At 50.5% G+C, this 17,580-nt stretch overlaps 1 protein-coding gene across 6 annotated transcripts in view; it reads left to right on the top strand.

The window, feature by feature from the left end:
• Hip1 (huntingtin interacting protein 1) overlaps window positions 1-17,580 on the top strand; it is a 122,712-nt gene that overhangs the window by 49,866 nt on the left and 55,266 nt on the right. The window contains exon 1 of one of the 6 annotated variants that reach the window (XM_050129296.1): window positions 2,696-2,865. The exons of the other annotated variants lie outside the window; for them this stretch is intronic. Within the exon in view, the coding sequence (XP_049985253.1) occupies window positions 2,848-2,865 (18 nt within the window). The 5' untranslated portion in view covers window positions 2,696-2,847. Of the gene's footprint in view, window positions 1-2,695; window positions 2,866-17,580 lie in introns of those variants that run through there. 6 annotated transcript variants of the gene reach the window in all.

Genomic DNA, 17,580 nt, shown 5'->3' with positions numbered 1-17,580 from the left:
ACTAGGTCACAATCTAAGGTGAAGACAAGGGTTAAGGAAATGCCTCAGTGGATTAGGAGTGTATGTGCCAGCCAGGCAGTGGTAACACATGCATTTAATCCCAGCACTCTGGAGGCAGAGGCAGAGGGATCTCTGTGAGTTCAAAGCCAACCTGGTTTACAAAGTGAGTACAAGAACAGCCAGGGCTACAGCCAGAGAAACCATCTCAAAAAACCAAAAATAAATAAATAAATTAATTAATTAATAAAAAGAAGCCAATAACACCAGAAGCCCACACTCAAATAAAAAGCATCTGTTGGGACTCCTTGATCTGCCAACCAGTTCCAAGCTTGATGGTTCACAGACTTTTTGACTCTTTTTGAGGCAGCATCTTTTTATTGTAGGTCCTGGCTGTGTAGCCCAGGCTACTCAGGAAACCCCATCCCCCGCCTCAGTGCTGGGATTGCCACTACGCCTAGCTCCTGCACACAGTTCTCTGTAGATCACTCCAATTGATCGCCTGCTCACACACACCCACCAGTTCTTATCAATGAAGTCCCAGTTTCATTGATAAGAACCCAGATTGCAAAGGGAGGGGGCTGCTAGCCCGCCCAGCAGACTTCTTCCTGTAGGTACTGAGAGGCGCGGGGTCTACTTCCTGGTAGTGGGTGGGACCTATCCCTTCTCCTTTGAAAGTCTTTATCAAGCTCATCCTCAGCCTGAGCTTTGTGGGACCCTGTCTCGAAAAAGAAAGTCTGTGAAGCCTACTGCAGGTCTTGAGTCCCACTAGGGAGGTAGAGGCAAGCAGATATCTGTGGGTGAGGGGCCAGCCTGGTTTATATAGAGAATTCCAAGTCAGCTGAAGGGCTACGCAGTGAGACCATCTTAAACAAAACCAGGGTCCAGAGAGATGGCTCTGAGGCTAAGAGCACTGGCTGCTCTTGGAGAGAACGTAGGTTCAGTGCCCAGAACCCACACTGTGGTTCACAACCATTTGCAGCTCCAATTCGAGGGAATCCAGTGCCCTCTTCTGACCCCTTACAGGCCCTGAGCGTCGTGCACATGGTACACAGACATACATGCTGGCAACACACACACATCAAATAACTTAAAAGAGAGGGGGCACAGGCTTAGTAAGGAGCTTGCCACATAAGCAAGAGCCCTTGAATTTAGATCCCCAGAACCTATGTGAAAAGCTGGGCACACTGTCTGTCATCCCAGTGTGGCTAAGGGAAGACTGGTGTATCCCTGGACCTCACTGTCCAATCATCAGCCCAGCCAAATCGGTGAGAGACCCGGTCTCAAAAGATGCGGTGGAGGCCTGACAAAGGTGCTTGCTGCCGAGCCCCATCACCCAGTTGTTATTCAGGACCCTGCTTGATGGAAGGAGAGAATGGACTCTTGAAAGTTGACCGCTGACTGCCACACTCGCGCAGTGTGACACCTGAGTGTGCTTATACACAAAGGGATCGCTGAAGACCTGTGCCCTCCAGCCTCCATTCCGCCTCCCTCCTCCTACACTGCACACATGCAAAATGCAAAGCTTTGTAAAGCTGTGTGCTCCAACTGGAGGGCATCTCTGGGAGCCCTTTGCGGCTTGGGGGCTACTGTCTGCATTGAGGTTTATTACTAGGGGCCAATCCACTCTCCTCTGGGCCTCAGTTTCCTGCCTGTATAAGGAAGAGTTGGCCTAGTGGACTGTCAGAGCCCTGGCGTCTTAACTACACCACGAACCAGATTGCCTCTGATTTGGGAGGAGGAAGACTTCTGTCTCCTGGGAAACCTTACACCAAAGGAGCCTCTGCTTGGAGTCCTGCTCTAGACACAAGCTGTGTCTCCCAAAGCGGAGAGCCAGCCAAGGGATTCTCCAAGGATGGGAAGTTGGCGGGGAAGCAGGGTTGGGCTGTGAAGGTAGGGGTTCTGAGAGGGCGTAGACACTCAATTTAGAAGCCAGGCAGCCAGTCTCTCCTTCAGAAAGGGACAGGCTTGCTGCTACTTGGGAGCGAGGGCCTGCCCCTTGAAAGCTAGAGAGGAAGGATACCTAGCACCGTCATTTCCATTCGCCCATTTGTTTGGAGCCCCCAGCCTCGCATGGGAGGCCTCCGGGGATTAGCCTCAGGAGGCCAACTGCAGCCTCTCAATTACCTCTTTGTCCATGGGGGGGAAGCCAAGTGGAGAAGGGACAAGGGGCTGGACCCCTGCCCTCGCTGGAATGCGCACAGTCGTGGTTGAGGGGGTATCTCTCCCGCCCCTTCTGCCACCTCCCCCGCGCACTTCCTGAGTCCCACGGAGCCCTCCACGGAAACACACGCGGCGTACATACACATACATTCACACATGCTTGCATGCATGTATGGGCGCGCGCGCGCGAGCGCACAACACACACACACACACACACTTCCTGGTGGCCCCCAGCTCCCGGCTCGTCAGTGATCCCATCCCATCCGCCTGGGCAGCTGCCGAAAGAGACCTTTTGTTATTCAAATCACACCCTCTTCTCTGTGCTCCTAGGGACCTCAGGGTCCCGGAATCCATCGCGCGGTGTCCTCACTTCTTGAGGCGGATCTTGGGGTTCCCCGGGCCCCTCCCCTCAAGAGCACGTTCTCCAGCTACACCGAAGAACCGCGCCTCCCCCCGCTGGCGCCCTTCCCCTCCCGTCCCCTCCCCTTCCATCCCCTACCCTCCCCGCCCCGCCCCCGCCGTCCTCGGTCCAGCAGCGGTGCCGCCGGCCACCACCAGGGCCCCCGCTGGCCGCCGTTGCCAGCAAGCAGCATGGCACCCCCGGGGCTGCAGTAGCCGCCACCAGTCTTCAGTGGGGGGTACCCGGGATCTCCCTGGGTGTGGGGAGGACACCCTACCGCTTCGGTCATGGATGTGAACAAGATGGTAAGTGAGAGCTCCGAGGCTCTGTCCCCGAGCTCCCCGCCCCCACCCGCCTCGCATCCCATCTCCCCCTCCCCCTAGTCTGCAGCGTGATCCGTTGAAAGTTTTCTGGATTGTTGATTCTCCTGCCTGTTGGCCCCGCTCCGCAGAGCGCTGGGAGAAAGGGAGAACCCGGCCAAGGATCTGGAGGCGGCTGGCCCGCAGGGCTGGGGCTCCCGGTTTCCCGCCTCTCCAGCTGCCAGGGCTGCCCTGGGCCGGGCTCCCTTTCCTAAATTAGTCAACCTGCGAGGCGGAGGAGGGAGGGCAGCGCTGCAGGAAGGGGGCTTCTGCTATCCCTTCGGAGCCCCCTGCTCGCGCAGGGCTGGGGATCTACTTGGAAGGTTTGTGGGCTGGGAGGTACAGGTGTCCCCGGGAGGGCGAATGAGGAGAAATCCTGGCTTTGGCCAAAGTGAGGGGGCGGGAACGAGACGACCCCCACCCCCACCCCGCGAGCGCGCGCGCCCTCGGAAGGGCTATGTTATAGACTGGTCACTTGTAAGCCTCAGCTTCGGTGAGCCTGGGAGCAGCGACCCCTTTCTTGGCCCGTTAAATATCTAATCTCTTGGTTCCTTTAGAATGGTGGGGTCTGCTCCCTGCCTCAGAGCAGCCCCGCCCCCATTCCAAATACTGCAGGAGAGGCCAAAATTGTTGCTCATTGAGACCAAGAGTGGCTCTCAGCGGGTATCAGGATGTCATTTGGAGGCTCCTGGAGGGATGGAGGTGATATCTCAGGAGGGCACTGCAGGTTTTTCCAGGGAAACCAGTGCCACACTGGCTGCCTTTACACCTGGGTTCCCCATCTTTGCCTCAGATTGGAGAGGCGCGCTCCCCCAAAGGGTGGGCTATGACTTTGAGAGTCCCAGGGAGGCAGGGGAAAGCAGATAGACTTGGAGTCTGACTGTGTGTGGCTGTAGGCGACTCGGGGACCTGTGGCATATAGAGAAGGCTTGAGGTCAATTTTCTGCGGAGGGTGCGTTTTCAGGGCACAAAGCTACCCTAGAGAAGGCAAGTCCATGGTCCCCGCAAAACCTCAGGCCCTAGTTCTTGGTTCTGGACCAAAGCGTTGAGACAGGTGTGAATTTTCTTCCCCTGGCAGGAACCTTTTCCAAGAGGCTAAGCCTCAGCACCTGTGGTAAGGGCTGGGTTAGGGGGTCCCCTGAGCTCTTGTCTTTCTGTGGTGGGGTGGTACCAAACGACTAGACCCTGCCCCCATCCCGTGTTTGTACTCTAGACAACTTGAAACCCTCAACAACAACAAAAACAAAACCCTCCTGAGGGTTGGAGAAATAACGCGGCCCCTAAAGTGCAAGTATGAGAACCAGAAATTGAGTCCCAGGGCCCTGTGGAAACAGACCCAGGTGCACACACTTGCAATCCCAGCTCTGGGAAGGTGGAGATAGGAAGATGCCTCCCGTGCTTGCTGGTCCACCCATTCCAGCTTCCTTTGCAAGTTAAGTCTTATGAGTAGCACCTGAGCAGGCAGGAACACCTGAGATTTATATCTGCCCCCCCCCCCCCCCGTGTACATGTGCTCACTTGAACCTGCAGGGCACACATACATGCACAAAAAGAAGGGGGGGGAGCTGATGAGATGGCTCAAAAAGCACTTGCCATGTAAATCTGATAACCCGAGTTCAAGTCTCATAACCCCTGTGAAGGTGGAAGAGAAAACCAACTCCATTAAGTTGTCCTCTGACCTCTACACACCATTCACATATCACATAATAATAATAGCAACTTATATGAAGATGGCTCAGTGGATAGAGGCATTTGCTGCTGAGCCTGGTGGCTTGAGTTTGATTCCTGGGACCTACATGGTGGAAGGGGAAACCCAACTTCATCAAGTTGTTCTCTCTACAGCATGGGGAGAAACTTGACTGGCTGGTCTTTTCTGAAGTTGTCAGAGCAACATTAAAGGCTCACCTGTCTGAACCATAGTTTAGGGTCCCATGGCTGCTACTCCAGATGGCCCTTGAGCTTCCATCTGCTTCCGTTTAAGTTCCTTCCAGCTTGCCAGGGTCAAGGACTTCTACCTTTAAAGTCTTTAAAATTGTTTTTAGCTGGGTGGTGGTGGTGCACACCTTTAATCTCAGTACTCAGGAGACAGAGGCAGGTTGATTTCTTAGTGTAGGCTAGCCTAGCCTACACAGCTAGTCCAGGACAGCCAGGGCTACAAAAGAAAACAACCTCCCGTTTATGAGTATGTGTGTGTGTGTGTGTGTGTGTGTACATGCATGTATATACCATAGAGCATGTTGGGCAGTTGGAGGACAATTTACGGGAGTTGGTTCTCACCTTCTATCATGTAGGTTCCAGGGCTAGAACTCAGGTCTTTAGGCTTGGCAGCAGGCACCTGTATTCAATGAGCCATCTTGCTACCTGGCCTATCCCTGACTAGGCACATTACTTCTGGTACTTTCTGATACTTCTACTTCTTTCTATCCCTCCTGAATTCTATGGTATTTCCTATCATTGATGTACCAAGTGCTTGGATGAAGGGCACAAAGAAATGAATCCCCAAGGCCTCCTGCTCCCTGGGACAAATGGGCCAGACAGCAGGCAGCTGTCTGTACAGGCTCTGAGCAGGTTTAAAGGGCCATGGGACTCAAAAGTAGAGTTCAGATGCTGTATGAGAAACAGACGTGGGGGGAAAGTTGGGTGGAGTGGTGAACATCCAAGCACTGGGAAGGTGGGGGACAAGCAGATCACTGGGGCTTCCTGGCCAGCCTAGCTGAATCAGGGAGCTCTGGACCAGCAAGAGATCCTGTCTCAAGAACGAGTCAGGCTGGGCAGTGGTGGCGCACGCTTTTAGTCCCAGTACTCAGAAGGCAGAGGCAGGTGGATCTCTGTGAGTTTGAGGCCAGCCTGGTCTACAAGAGCTAGTTCCAGGACGGCCAGGGCTGTTACACAGAGAAACCCTGTCTTGGAAAGAAAAAAAGTTGGAAGCTTGGGTAACAGTTCAGTGTGTAAAGCACTAAACTAGCCGGGCTCAGGCTTCGATCCCCAGCACTCACGTAAAAGCTAGGCAAGGGTATATGTCTATGACCCTTGTGCTCAAGGCGGACAGATTCGAGGAGATTGCTGGCAGCCAGTCTACTCAATCAATGAGAGATCATGTTTCAAAATAGAATGTAGAGCTATGTGTGGTGGCGCACGCCTTTAATCCCAGCCCTGGGGAGGCAGAGGCAGGTGGAGCTCGGTGAGTTCGAGATCAACCAGGGCTACATCGTGAGAGCTTGCTTAAGAAACAAAAAGTGGAAAAGTGATTGAGGAGGATGTCCTGATGTCAATCTCTGACCTCTGCAGTGGCTATATGGGTGAGCCACATACACAAGTGCACACGTGTGTACAACATACACACACCCATACACAAGCAGACTGGATGGCTCCTGAGGACCAGCATCCAAAGTGGCCTTCATATACACACACGCGCGCACATACACACACACACACACACACACACACACACACACGCGCGCGCGCGCGCATCCAGTAGTAAAATAAATGACCTGGCTAGCTCTGGAGGGCTGGGTGGAGTTGGTTCTGCTTGAACAGCGAAGGGCATTGCTCATTGGCAGAGGAATGGGCACAGCCCATTGGGTGAGGCTGGGCACAGAGATCGGAGATCAGGAAATAGCTGGCTGGTTAGTTGTGGCTGGTCCAGGAAGGTCTTAAATGCCAACCCCAGTGCTTAGCCTGTAGGGACTGGCGAAGCTCTTGGGATCTGTGAGCACAGAGGCTGCACATTGATGGCTTCTCTCCCCTTTTAGCTTGGAGTCTAAACAAAAGTGATATTTGATTCTCATTAATCATTGAGTAGCCCAGCACCCAACCCAGAAGCCATTGTCCCCGGTTCTTTGTGAAGAACACAGACCCTGGGCTGTATTGCCGAGAGAACCTTCCCAGCCCTGGCCCTCCACGCCTGCTTCCCATTCCCATGGGAGGTCCCGGTTGCTTTCTGCTCTGACCCTTCCTCTCCGGCCATGTTTGGTTTGAAGCCTCACTCTGGTAGCCTAGAGCTTCAGAGTTGACCCCAAGCCCGCATTATTCCAGCCACCTCGCTATAGAGTGAGTTCTAGGATATCCAGAGCTACATAGCAAGACCCTGTCTCAAACAAAACAAAACAAATAAGAAAAAAATAAAATAAACAGCTAGCTGCCATTGGAAATTGATCTGTTGATTTCCTTTTTGAAATACTAGGGATGGAACCCAGAACCTTGCAAATGTTAAACAAATGTAGCATGGAGCCATGTTCCACAACTCTCACTGGGGGATTCTAGGCAAGAGTTCTACCACTGACAATGTCCTCAGCCCCTCACTGGGGGATTCTAGGCAAGAGTTCTACCACTGACAATGTCCTCAGCCCCTCACTGGGGGATTCTAGGCTTGTCTTCTACTGAGTCAGGTCCCTAGCCCTAATTGGGACATTCTAGACAAGAGTCACATCTTCAGTTCCTCATTGGGAGATTCTAGGCTTGCGTTCTGCCACTGAGTCAGGTCCCTAGCACCTCATTGGGGGATTCCAGTGCTCTACTGCTGAGCTACGTTTTTTTTTTCTCTCTCTCTCTCTCTTTTAATTCAGATCAATTATCACCTTATAATTGAGACTAACTTGGAGCTCCCAATTTTCCTTCCTTGGCCTCCCAAGTGCTGGGATTACGGGCAGGTGCCACCATGCCCAGCTACACCTGTAGGAGAAAACATTTTACATAATTGTTATTGTGACAATATGATACCCAAAGCCTCCCTGGATGTTAAAGTGACTGATTCTTCCCATAACCCTTTAGTTCCTTGATTGGCCTGCAGAGCAGAGTCTCACCTGGGTTTCAGCGGACAGCTCTGGGAACAATTTTCCCAGCTCTTGTTATTTCTGAACGAGGGTACAAATGACCGGGGACAGTAGATTCACCAGCTGATGCCACTGGTGAATATTTGATGGCATCCGGTGTCTGCCCAAGGGGGAGCCATCGGACGCTGAACTTGGGGGTGAAGTACAGATGCCGTTCAGGGGTGCATAGTGCCGCCTGTCTTGATCACGCCCAGAGCAAGCTTCTGGCGTTTAGGGAGCAGGCAACAGTATCTGTTCTGGCAGGAGCCTGGATGTGTAGAACAGTTTGTGTTTCACAGTGCCCAACAGGGCATGAAGCATTTTCATACCTGCCTTCCCTCTCTTTCCTTGTACCTCTGCTTCTCTCCCCTACATCTCTCTTCTTTAGACAGAGTCTCACTCACAGAGATCCGCCTACCTCTGCCTCCTAAGTGCAGGGATTAAAGACGTGCGCCACCATAGCAGGCACACACTTTAAAAACAAAACAAAACAAAAACCAACAAATAAACCTTATTTATTCTTATTGTGATGTTTGTGTGTGTGGTGCTCTTGCCTAGGTGTGCATGTAGAGGTCAGAGGGCAGCTCTGTGGAGTTGACTCTCTTCCCTTCCACCTTTCTCGTAGGTTCTAGGGATCAACTCAAGTCAGCTGGCTGCAGAGCAAGCACCTTTGCCGGCTGAGCCATCTTGCTGGCCCTTATTTGTTAGCTTGAATATTTGTTTGTTCTTGAGAAAGGGTCTGTTGGGAAACCTCAGGCTGGTCTCCAGCTTACTATGTAGTCAAGGATGACTGTGAACTCTTGATCTCCTACCTGGACCTCACCAGTGCTAGGGCCTTCCCTGCTGTGGTTCTAGAACCTTCCACCAGGGTTGATGAGTGCACCACTGGAGTCTGTAAAGCCATTGAGAGGACTGCCTGGCACAAAGCAGGTACTTGGTCAGAAGTCAGCACATGCTTGCTAGGTGGTGGTGGTGCACACCTTTAATCCCAGCCCTTGGGAGGCAGAGGCAGGCAGGTCTCTGAGTTCGAGGCCAGCCTGGTCTACAAAAGCTAGTTCCAGGACAGGCACCAAAGCTACAGAGAAACCCTGTCTCGAAAAACCAAAACAAACAACAAACAAAAAAGTAAGCGCATGCTGTAGAATATCCAGTGAAGCTGATGTGACGACATCTTTCTACCCTGAGTCATGTGTGAACGCGTCCCGCCATTGCTGTGAGGTCTTCGCATAGATCAAAGACATCATATCCATTTAGTGCTTCTCAAGACACGGTTTCACTGGATAGCTCAGGCTAGCATCACACCGGAGCTCCTCCTGCCTCGGCCTGAGTACTGGATCACGGGTCTGTGCCATCATGCATGGCTAAAATTCATTTCTTTATATTTTAAGGACTCAGGTCATAATAGTGTGCGTGCATGTATGTGTGTGTGTTTGTGACTGTGATTGTGCATTCAGGCCACAATGGTGTGTGTGTGTGTCCTTGTGCGTGTGCGTTCCACTGTGGAGCAGAGAGAGACCTCAGATGTCATGAATTGCTCTGTTACTTTCCGGTGTGTTACTTAAGACAGGGTCTCTCACAGAATCTGGAGCTCACCTGATCCAGCCAGCAAGCCCCAACAATCCTCCTGTTTCTGTAACCCGTCCTCTCTTCCCATCCTCACCCCTGCTCTGGAGTCGCAGATGGGCACACAGCTGCACCTGCCTTTCTCTTTTGCTGTTTAGGGGCCGGAGAACTCGGGTCCTTGTGCTTACACAGCAGGCGGTCTTAGCCACTGAGCCATCTTCCTAGTGCCTGGTTTCAGCTTCTCAGAATTCTTTTAACTGAGGGCTGGAGAGATGGTGGCTCAATAGCAAACAGCAATTAGCACCGGCTGCTCTTGCTCTTTCCGAGGACCCAGGTTCGATTCCCAGCACCCACATGGTAGCTCACAACCGTCTGTAACTTCAGTTCCCTGGGATTCAGTGTCCTTGTCTGGCCTCATATATGTGTGTGTGTGTGTGTGTGTGTGTGTGTGTGTATACACATGCTAGCACACACACATACATACATAGGAAGTAAAATAAATACATCTTTTAAAGGAAGTGGGAGGCAGGTATGGTAGTGAGAGCCTGTTTCAAAAAGAAAAAAAATTCTTTTCATTGGGCTAGGGAGATGGCTCAGTGGGCAAGACATTTGTCATCAAGCCTGACCACATGAGTTTCATCTGGGAACCCACATGGTGGAAGGAGAGAACTGACTTCCGTAAGTTGTCCTCTGGCCTCCATAGGTGTATTTTTGGCATATGCACACATGCAAACTAAAGGAAGAATTGTTTTCATTCATCTCTTGAGCTGGGTAGCGAAGGCACCGGATTAGTCTCCTGTGCTTTGCCCTGTAACCTGATAACTTCAGTTTTGTAGTTAGTCTTAGTCCGTTTCCGCTGCCGTAACTAAAAGCTCAAGATGGGTTGCTTTGTAAGTCATAGAACTTTATCTTTCAAGCCAGCTGGTGGTGGCGCAGTACTCTAATCCCAGTACTCAAGAGGCAGAGGCAGGTGGATCTCTTAAATTCGAGCCTAGCTTGGTCTACAGAGCAAGTTCTGGGATAGCCAGAGCTACACAGAGAAACCCCGTGTCGAACTCCACCCCACCCCTACCTCCGCAGAAAAAAGTTTATCTTCCACGGTTCCGGAGGCTAGTTAAGTCCAGTTTCACAGAGGCAGCGTAGAGGGCATCTAGCAGCGGCCTATTCTATATATAGTTTTTCCTTATGGCGTCCTCAACACTGGAAAGGAAAGAAGTGTCTGAAGGGATAGAAGGACCAGGCTGTCCTCTTAGCCTCTTTCATGAGGGCAGAGCTCACATGACTTCACTACTTTCTGGAAGATCTTAACTCTTATTCCTACCACGTAGTGAGCTCAAGGCTAGCCTGGGCTACATGAGATGATGTAAAGAAAGTAAAGATTTGCAAAAAGTTAAGGAGAGCTGGGTATACGCGGCTCAGTGGTACAGGGCCAATACTGAAAAAGAAATAGTGTCACAGGCTGGGGACCAAACCTTCAGTAAGGGCCTGCAAGGGACTCTTTGGGCCACTGTTGGAGGGTGCTTCACTTTTGTAAACTAAGCCTTTATTTATGCTGTGCACATGTATGTGGGTGTGCCCAGAGGTCGGAGCAGGACAGCTTGGAGAAGTCGGTTCTCTCTTTCCATCATGTGGCTCCAGGGATCAAACTCTTGTCATCAAAACTCAGCAGCAAGCCCCTTCCCCACTGAGCCCTGGTTCTGAGCTGGACGCGTAGCTCAGGCGGTAGATGGCTGGCTTGGTCAGCACGCATGAAGCTGTGGGCTTCAGTCTCCAGCACAGCATGAACTGGGCAGGGCTGGTGCACACCTGTATCCGGCACTCGCTTGGAGGGTGTTTGGTGAGTCCAAGGCCAGCCTGAGCTGTGTGAGAACATCTGTTAGAAATGGAGTGGGGGATCTGTCTGATGGTATTGGCACCCTGAACTGATAATCAGCAGACCCCCAGGCCTGGAGGTCCAGGTGGGGTTGCCCTGTCCAGGGGCACTTTAGAAAGTTTCCGCCTGCCTCACCCCTCCGCTTTCCCAGGCTCTTCCTCTCACCTCCCTTAGGGAAGAGTTCCCCTTGGTCCCGGAGACACAGAAGTGAGAGTTCTTGGTGGCTTTGCTTTCTGAGGAAGTCAAGCCTCAACCTTGCAGCTGATAATGAGATGTACCTCCAAATTTAGCAACCCCCCCCCCCCCCAGAAAATTGTAGAACATCCTTCCCAGCTTGCACTAACTCTGTGGTCAGAACAGGGAGCCCCCCCCCCCCAGCCATGACTTGGTGTGACATTTCATGGCTGCTGAGGGGAACCATGCCCTTTTCTACTGGTTCACTTTTTCTCTTCTGTGTACACAAGCATGTATGGTGTGTGTGTGTGCGTGTGTGTGTGCGTGCGTGTGTGTGTACGGCCTCCGGTGCCATTCCTCAGGCACTGTCTACCCTGCTTCTTTGAGACATGGTATTTCACTAGGTTTGAGCTCTCCAATTAGTCTACGCTACCTGGCCAGGGAGCCCCAGGGATCCGCCTCCACCTTGTCCTCGGTGCTAGGATTACAAATGTACAGATGTCAGCCACACTCCGTTTCACACCACTTTCTTTTTAATGGTTTCTGAGGATCAAACTTGGGTCCTCATGCTGCACCAACTGAACTATCTTCCCAGCTTTTTTTTTCCTATTTTTTCTATTACCCCTATACTCATCCCTCAGTTAAGAAATTGCCTCCAGCAGACTGGCCTATGGGCATGTCTGTGGACATTTTCTGGATGGATGATGGATGTGGTGTGTGTCCTAGCAATTGAAAATCCAGTCAAGTTAACAGTGACAATCAATCCTCATACCAGGCATGTTGACCAGCTAGATAGGTTACTGAACCATTCTGAGCCTCAGTTTCCCCATCTGTCCAGCAGAGTTAGACCCAGTGTTGCTATAAAAGAGAAACAAACTAATGTATAAGCTTGAATCTTGAACCCAGGATTTATTGCAGGCTAGAAAGAGTTAAGAGAGGTGTGTTTGTATGTGTGTACGTGTGCACGCGCACATACACATACATGCCAGGAACTAAACCCAGGACCTCACACATACAAGTCACACATGCTAGGCAAGTCAGCTCCACCACAGGCCAGCCCCCCACTATGGGATCATCTCTGCCTGTCTCCCCAGAAGCAAGCGCAGTCAGCTCTATTTTTACTTTAATGGTTTCTTGTTAATCACAGTCAGTTTCTCAGCCCCAGATGACCAGAACATCATTCAGAATATCGGACAGTCGCAGTAGAGCCTTTAAGAGGCTCCGGAAGGTCACTCTGAACCTTCACAGGCTAGGCCTGTCGTTTGCGCTGCTCTCAGTATTGTCTTCTGAGTTCTCACGACAGCTCTTTATGCTCTGAACAGTCAACAGCTTTTCTAGGCCAAAGTTCCAAAGTCCTTCTCCAACCCTTCCAAACACAATCAGGTCTGGCATAGCAGTACCCCATTCACCCCATTCCTGGTACCAAATTCTACCTTAGTTGGTCTTCTCCTGCTAGGATGAAAGCACCGTGACCAAAAGCAGCTTTTTTTTTAATTGATTTTTATTGAGCTCTACATTTTTCTCTACTCCCCTCTTTTCTTTTCTCCTCCCCCTTTAATCCTCCCCCAAGGTCCCCATGCTCCCAATTTACTCAGGAGAGCTTGTCTTTTTCTACTTTCTACTTCCCATGTAGATGAGATCTATGTAAGTCTCTCTTAGTGTCCGCATTGTTGTCTAAGTTCTCTAGGATTGTGGTTTGTAGGGTGGCTTTCTTTGCTTTATGTCTAAAAACCATTTATGAGTGAGTACATGTGGTAATTGTCTTTCTGGGTCTGGGTTACCTCACTCAAAATAATGTTTTCTAGCTCCATCCATTTTCCTGCAAAGTTCAAGCTGCCATTATTTCTCTGCTGTGTAGTACTCCATTGTGTAAATGTACCACATTTTCCTTATCCATTCTTCGATCGAGGGGCATTTAGGTTGTTTCCAGGTTCTGGCTATGACAAACAATGCTGCTATGAACATAGTTGAGCACATGTCCTTGTGGCACGATTGAACATCCTTTGGGTATATACCCAAAAGTGGGTTTACTGAGTCTTGAGGAAGGTTGTTTCCTAATTTTCTGAGAAATCACCACACTGACACCCAAAGGGGTTGTACCAGCTTGCATTCGCACCAGCAATGCAGAAGTGTTCCCTTTTCCCCACAACCTCTCTAGCATAAGTTGTCATCAGTGTTTTTGATCTTGGCCATTCTTATGGGTATAAGATGGAATCTCAGAGTTGTTTTGATTTGCATTTCTGATGACTAAGGATGTTGAACATTTCCTTAAGTGCCTTTGAGCCATTTTAGATTCCTCTGTTGAGAGTTCTCCGTCTAAGTCTGTACTTCATTTTTTGATTGAATTATATGATCTTTTGGTGTCCAGTTTCTTGAGTTCTTTGTATATTTTGGAGGTCAGACTTCTGTCTGATGTGGGGTGGGGTTAGTGAAGATCTTTTCCCATTCTGTAGGCTGTTGTTTTGTCTTGTTGACCATGTCCTTTGCTTTACAGAAGCTTTTCAGTTTCAGGAGGTCCTAATTATTAATTGTTTCACTCAGTGTCTGTGCTGCTGGGGTTCTATTTAGGAAGTGGTTCCCTGTGCCAATGCATTCAAGTGTACTTCCCACTTTCTCTTCTATAAGGTTCAATGTGGCTGGCTTTATGTTGAGGTCTTTGATCCATTTGGACTTGACAAAAGCTACTTGGAGAGGGAAATAGTTGTTACATCTCTCAGGCCACACTCTGTCGCTGCAGGAACCGAAGCAGAATTCATGGAGGGACACTGCTCACTGGCTTGATCAGCCTGGGCTCTTCAGAACCTCAGGACCACCTGTTTCAGGCATGGCACCACTCAAGATGTGCTGGGCCCTCCCATATGATCACTAATGAAGAAAATGTCTCAGCCAGGCGGTGGTGGCGCACGCCTTTAATCCCAGCACTCGGGAGGCAGAGGCAGGTGGATGTCTGTGAGTTTGAGGCCAGCCTGATCTACAAAAGCTAGTTCCAGGACAGGCTCCAAAGCTACAGAGAAACCCTGTCTCGAAAAACTAAAATAAGAAAAAAAGAAAAGGAAATGTCTCACAGGCTTGCATAGGCCAATCTTATAGAGACATTTTCTCAACTGTGGTTCTTTCCTCTCAGATGACTCTTAGTTTGTGTCAAGTTGACCAAAAGCAAACAAACAAACAAAATCCAGCCTGGACACTAGTCAGGTGCCCTCACTGAGCCACACCCCTCACCCCTAACTGGGGGATTCTAGGAATGTGCTTTCCTGCTGGTCCCCAGCCTGCTGGGACTCTTCTAACTCCCTATGTGGCACCCACTTGGTCATTTCCCCAGGTGTAACAAAGGAACCCTGGGCTAGGAATGTAGGTCAGTCGGTAGACTGCTTGTCTAGTTTGCTCATTTGTAGTATTGTGTGGCTCTCTGATAGCTTGCTTTGATTTAACATACCTGAAAACAAGCTCCCGTGGCCTCGAACTTTTCCCATCATTCCACCTCGTGTGTTTGTTTTTGAGGATGGGCATAGCTGTGCCACACACATACATGCACACTACACCACGCACACACACACACACACACACACACAACATTCCAGTGGCATTCGCACAACCCCTGGGTTCAGCCTCTAGCACTGAAAAGAAAAAGTAAATGAAGAAATGAACTGTGAGCCCTAGTGCAAGCTTGTCACTTCTGCTGCCACCCTCATCTTGTCCCTGTAATCTAGTCTCAGCATAGCCTTTGCCTTTAATCCCAGCACTCAGGAGGCAGAGGCAGGGGGAATCTCTGAGTTTGAGGCCAGCCTGAATCACAGAGTGAGTTCTAAAACGATCAGAGCTACATAGTGAGACTTGTCTTAAAAAAAAAAATGCAGCCAAGGTCAGGGATGTGGCTCGGTTAGAGTGTTTGCCTGGCGTAGGCAAAGCTCTGGATTCGTTCCTAGCACTGCATAAAGCCAGGTATAGTGATGCCTTGGAGGCTCAGGAATTCAAGGTCATCCTGAACTACTGAACTACATCCTGAATTCAAGGCCAGCCTGGGCTAAGTGAGGTCACATCTCAAACAAAACAAATTTAAAGAAAAGCAAGTCCCAGTTGTGTTACCCCTGTGCTCAAAACCTTTGAATAGTCAGGCATGGTAACACATGCCTGTCATTCCAATACTCAGGAGACTGAAGCAGGAGGAACCAGCCTTATTTTAGGGCTAGCCTGGGCTACATAGTAAGTTCAACCCAGAGTGTTCTATGTTTCATGATCGTACCTCAAAAAAAGCAAAACTCAGCACATGCTAAAGAATTGTGTGGGGTGACAGAGGCAGGTGGGTCTCTAAGTTCAAGGCCAGCCTAGCCTAGACCCAGCCGAGGCTACAGAGAGTGGCCCATAAGGACTTAACTAAGGTTGGGGTTAATCTTAGTGTTGGGTGAGGGTGGGACTGAGTAGCTTCAGGAAGGCAGGTGACTGTCCGCTGGGCCAGCTCCATAGTTAGAGGCTCCACGGGAGAGGAGCTCTTTTTCTGAGCTTTATGTAACAGATGTGGTTTTGTGTAAATCACACTTCTGTAAACGCAACCCTATTTTAAATGTACTAACGGGGATTGCTATTTAAAGGCCTGTGATGCCAGTCTCTTTGGTAAAGTCCATAATTAATCTCTTAATTTGCGCTCAGTGTCAACTCCTGTTTTCTATGAAGAAAATTTGCGCTGATTAAAAAAAAAATTCAAGATATGCTCATCGGTGTCGGGGGAATCTCTGTTCTCCACGTGGCTACTGTCTTTATGTTTCTCTCTCTTTGCCCAAACTCTTCCTTCTTGCTTCCTGTCATTCTTTTGCCGAGTTCTTTCCTCGTGTATGGATTGTTCTCCTATGGATCCAGCGTGGTGATACATGCCTGTATACCCCAACTAGTCTAGGGGTCTGAGGCGGGAGCATCAAGAATTCCAGAACAGCTTGGTAGTGGTGGCGCAGGCCTTTAATGCCAGCACTCGGGAGGCAGAGGCAGGAGGATCTCTCTGAGTTCGAGGCCAGCCTGATCTACAGAGAAAGTTCCAGGACAGTCAGGACTGTTATATAGAGAAACTTTGGCAGGGATGAGAGGAGAGTTCCAGATCATGGGGCTAGGGGTGTGGTTCAGTTGATAGAGCGCTTGCCCAGCATGCATGGCTCTTGGCTTGATCTGAAGAGTGCATTGAACCAAGCGTGGTGGCACATTTATAATCCCAGTACTCGGGAGGTGGAGACATTTGGAGGATCAAAAAAAGTTCACGGTCCTTCTTGGTGATTATAGGCTAGCCTGGACTACACAGCAAGACTCTATGTCAAGACAAAGAAGATAAAAGTAAAAGAATGTATGACGTGTACAGTATTCCCTCCTTGGACCAGATGAGGGAGGAGGGGAGCAGAGTTCAGTTCCAGGGGATACTGAGAGCTGACTCTATGGGGCAGAGGTAGAGTTCAGGTCCTACAGTAATACGGTCCTGAGGTAAGGGTGCCTCTTAGGGAATTAGAATAAGAGTTAGGAAGGCATAGGATGCTTGAGAGGGAGAAGCAGTGGGGCCTTGGCGTTGCTGGGCTTGCAGCAAGTACTTCCTGCCTCAGTCATGGGACAGATGGGTCACTGATGAATCAGCTCCATGGGCGATACAGCTGGATCCCGAGGGCTTCCTGTGCCGCCCATCTCAGCCCTCTCCCCCACTTTGTGTGGTGAGATTGTGGGTGCGAAGCTGCTGTGGGTCCTTACCAGGGGAGTGAGGAGCCGAGCTCCCACTGGCTGTGGAAATGGGGTGGGCGTGGCATGGAGAGGGACTAGGGAGGAGAGCAGTTGGGCAGCGTAGTGGTTTGAGGGCAGACGCAGCCCAGCACGGTCCATCTGGAATGCTCCACCACCACCACCTCCTCCCCCCCCCCCGCCAGCCCTGGCATGGTATACCACCAGCAGTATGGAAATCTTTATCACGGGCTGTGCCTTAGTTGTCTGTCACTGTCACCAAATCCCTGACATGGAACCTAAGGGTTGGACTGATTTATTTAGGTTCAGGATTGGAGAAGACACGGTCCACCTCGTTGGCCAAGGCGTGGCTGAGTTGACAGTGGCAGGAACTTGTGGTCAGGACTCCTCTAGCTGTTTGCTGGGAAGCAGAGAGTTCAGGCTGAAATCAGGGCCAGCCGTTACCTCAGGCAGGCCTGACCCCTGATACCCAGTGACCCACTTCCTCCAGGAAGACCTCCTCTTCAGTGTTTCTGCGCCTCCCAGTAGAGCCTC

Source organism: Alexandromys fortis, unplaced genomic scaffold, assembly GCF_014885135.2.
Source record: "Alexandromys fortis isolate MF-2015 unplaced genomic scaffold, M_Fortis_MF-2015_v1.1 scaffold_312, whole genome shotgun sequence".
In the NCBI taxonomy this organism is placed as follows: Eukaryota; Metazoa; Chordata; class Mammalia; order Rodentia; family Cricetidae; genus Alexandromys; species Alexandromys fortis.
The sequence above is the reverse complement of the archived record's forward strand: the minus strand, read 5'-3'. Positions and strand labels throughout refer to the sequence as shown.